This window comes from Microplitis mediator, chromosome 7 (assembly GCF_029852145.1).
Source record: "Microplitis mediator isolate UGA2020A chromosome 7, iyMicMedi2.1, whole genome shotgun sequence".
NCBI lineage: Eukaryota > Metazoa > Arthropoda > Insecta > Hymenoptera > Braconidae > Microplitis > Microplitis mediator.
In genome coordinates, this window is record NC_079975.1 from 14,808,195 (window position 1) to 14,811,810 (window position 3,616).

Consider the following 3,616-nt stretch of genomic DNA (forward strand, 5'->3'; position numbering starts at 1 on the left):
GCTGCATGCCTTGTAGAGTGTTTTGTGAAAGTGTTGATATCTATTCCACTCTTTCCTAAAACTGTCTCCAATCACCTACTGATTGTTTGGCTGGTGACAGCCCTGTAAGGTTTTTTGGTCGAATTGAAAAGATTTTCAATGTCTCCCCGAGAGTCCTCTGACTTTTTAATACAAAACTTCAAAGTTGAGGCCACACACAACTCTGGCCTTTGCGTGAAAAAAGGTACCACCACAAGAGGTTGGTGACGTCCCGGTTTTGATGTCTTTATTAACCTCGAAATTTATATTTCTAAAGCATTCTTCTTCTCTGTGATATCGTGGATCTTTATGCTTGCTAAGGTCTGTGCTCTATGAGCAGTCAATAATGCTAGAAGCATCACTAGCTTCAACGTTAGTGTCACTGTTGACAATTCCTCCAAAGGAAACAATTCTGCTAGGTATTTTAATACTTTTGATACATCCCAAGTAGCAGCATACTTAGGAGCTGCAGGGTTCAATTTAAATGCTTCTATCATAAACCTTGATATAAGTGGATCGGCTCCTACTTTATCCTTGTCTAACAATGAAACTGCTGATCTCAATGTGTTTAACCACGAGTATGAAACTCCTTCTTTTTGTTTAGCCGTTAAGAACCGTAAAAGAGCACTGTTGTTTGGTTCCAAAGGGTCTAGCTTGTCTTGCCCGCAGAATTCACACCACGGCTGCAGAGCAGAGTGATATTGTTTCATGGCAGAAGGTGTCAGTGAGGCCAAAATTGTTTCTGCGGATTCTTCTGGGCAGCCTCTCTCGATGAATGCTTGCCTGGTAATAGTCCTGCTATTAGCTCTAACAAGGCTGCTCTTGGGTGTTGTTTTTTCCTGCAAGGTGTTAACAATAAATTAGTGCTAGGCTTTAAGTGCAATGGCTTTCCTACTACGAGCTCGAGAAAGAGCGGATACTAGGCTTGATTCGGCCAATTTGGAACAACCACTATACCAGATGCTCTTTCCAATTTTATCACGTGTAAAACTTTAAGGATTAATGCAAACGGTGGTAACGCTTAGAAAAATCTGTCTGACCATTTTGTTGTAAATGCATCTATCTCAACCGCACTGACATCTGGAAATCGAGAGCAAAAATTACTGCATTTCCTATTAGCTGCTGTTGCAAACAAATCTTTCTCTGGAAAACTAAAACTATTGATAATCCTCTCAAATGCGTAATTAGCTAACTCCCATTCTGTATCATCGTTAGCTAGTCTCGACAGACAATTAGCTTCTACATTTTCCTCTGAGAGGATGTAGGAAGCAAATAGAAAATTGTCTTTTCTCTCAGCCCATTGCCAGATTTCCCTAGTCAAGTTGTTAAAATTCTGATACCTAGTACCACCCATTTTGTTAACGTATGCAATAGCCGTCGTATTATCTATTCTTAACAGAATTTGTTCATTAGCTACATCAGCAGCTAATGATTCTAATGCTAGCTTAACCATATACAGCTCCTTATAGTTAATATGCCAGTGCTCTTGGTCTCCCATCCAAAAGCCATGTATATTATTTATACCGTCAGTAGCTCCGGATCCTGTATCTGACGCGTCCGTAAAAATTGTCTTACCAAGCTCTACCTTCTTAATTTTACTACTTCCTACTTTTAATTTTTCTATCCACCAATGTAAATCTTGGAGCAGGTATTCTGGAATAGTCACATTCACGTCGTAGTCAAAGTTGTTTCTTACCAGACTTATGCTCTTAAAACCTTCTAGGGGCCTCAAGTATAGCCAACCGTAATCTATACCTGGGCAGGCTGCCACTAATTTCCCTAATAGCTCCGATAAGTCTCTGATCCAATTTATCCTTTTAGATATAAACTCAGTCAATAATTTACTCAAATGCACTCGCTTGTCTACTGTCAATTCAACCAGTTGCTTCTCTGAGTCTAACGTAAAGCCTAGGAAATTACATCTTGTTTGTGGATTTTGTTTACTTTTCTTTTTATTTATCAAGAATCCTAGAGATTCTAATAGCTTAGTCGTGGCCCTGACGTTCTGGTATTTAGTTATCATTCTTTTTTTTGTATTGTATTGATTTTTTGAATAATCATGTAACATGTATACTGGTGTGCAGTTGAATATTCACATCTTCCAACGGATCGGAAAAGAGGATCATGACCTCGAGTGATATCAGGGAGTTCACATGCAACTTACCCTGTGAATAGGATTGTCATTTTTACCATTCGGGAGAATGGCTTTCTTTTTAGAGCCGGGAGAGCGTGTGACGAGTGAGCTGACGCTCATCCGTCTAATACTAATAAACGAATAATAGATAGAAGTATTTTAGTTCAGAAAGCAATACGTTTTATAGTAGTTTCATTAGGCGCTATACAGCTGCACATAAACATCGCATTACATTAGTTGTATTAAGTCTTACTTTTATAAAGACAATACGATAAGCAGACGTTTCGTGTAGTCAGCAGTTTTGACTGTGGGAAGAAAAGAGTTCCGTTGGAGACTGCGAAGAGATATTTTCTTATGCAGCACGAAAAGATTTCTCATGGAAAACGGCGGAGTGATATTATGGAAGCAGAGGATGCAATTGCAGAAGAGAGTTAGTTACCATAGTTAAGTTAATTCGGATAGTCGTCTGCTCGCGCAAAAATATTATATCTCTCTTATTTTACCGCTTTATTACAGATCACTGTAAGAATACGTTCAATGCCGCTATTGTTCAATGAAAATATTGTATTAGTATCCGATTCATTTATGCTATCTTAGATTTGTAAAAGAGACTCTCAGAGCCTCTTCTGGGTACTCCCATATTTTGGGGACGCCCAATAAACAAATATCCATTGAATTCACATATAGTCATTCCTTCACTGAGCGACCCACACCTTTATAACATCCTATTAAATTTCTAGAGACGCTGAGCTAGGCACGGTAAGATCGGTTACGCAGTAAGAACATTAAGGTGTAAACTCACACGATACTAACACCCTCTGCAATCATTACTTCGGTTTGAAAATTTAAAAAAAATTATTCGCACTAAAAATACCCCAATGAATATTTTTAAGGGACTCCATTTTAAGTCCTCATAGACCCTCAAAGAATTACATGTGGTAATCTGGTCCGGAACACCCTCTGCGATCATCCCTTAAGTTTAAACGATTAAAAAAAAAATAGTCGCATTCAAAATAACTCGCTAGGTATTTTTGATAGGCTTCATTTTAGGTCCCAGAAGACCCTCAGAGTTACGTGGGATAATCTTGTCCGGTACACCCTCTGCGATCATCCCTTAAATTTAAAAAATTAAAGAAAAAGTCGCAATCAAAATACCATGCTGGATTTTTTCGAGGGGCTCCATGTTGGGTCCTCATAGACCCTCGAAAAATTACGTGTGGTAATCAGGTCCAGAACCCCCTTTGCGATTATCCCTTACGTTTATAAAATTAAACGAAAATAGTCGCATTAAAAATAACACGATAGGTATTTTTGATAGGCTTCATTTTAGGTCCCAGAAGACCCTCAGAGAGATACATTGCGTAATCTGGTCCGGAACACCCTCTGCGATCATCCCTTAAGTTTGAGAAATTTTAAAAAAATATTGGCGCTAAAAATACCCCAATGGATATTTTTGAGGAGCTT

At 38.6% G+C, this 3,616-nt stretch overlaps 1 protein-coding gene across 1 annotated transcript; it reads right to left on the reverse strand.

Moving 5' to 3' along the window:
- Positions 1-281: 281 nt before the first annotated feature.
- On the reverse strand, positions 282-2,041 carry LOC130671926 (uncharacterized). The gene is made up of 2 exons (XM_057476069.1): positions 1,097-2,041; positions 282-857 (listed from the first exon to the last, which is right to left on the reverse strand). The coding sequence occupies exons 1-2, from the start codon at positions 2,039-2,041 to the stop codon at positions 282-284; spliced, it is 1,521 nt and encodes a 506-aa protein (XP_057332052.1).
- Positions 2,042-3,616: the final 1,575 nt, after the last annotated feature.

What these genes read in the sequence shown, in the direction of transcription:
- LOC130671926 (XM_057476069.1), bottom strand. Translation starts at nt 2,041, where the DNA reads ATGATAACTAAATACCAGAACGTCAGGGCCACGACTAAGCTATTAGAA. An exon ending in TTTGCTCTCGATTTCCAGAT is followed by an intron (nt 858 to 1,096) that starts GTCAGTGCGGTT and finishes AACACCTTGCAG; the next exon opens with GAAAAAACAACACCCAAGAG.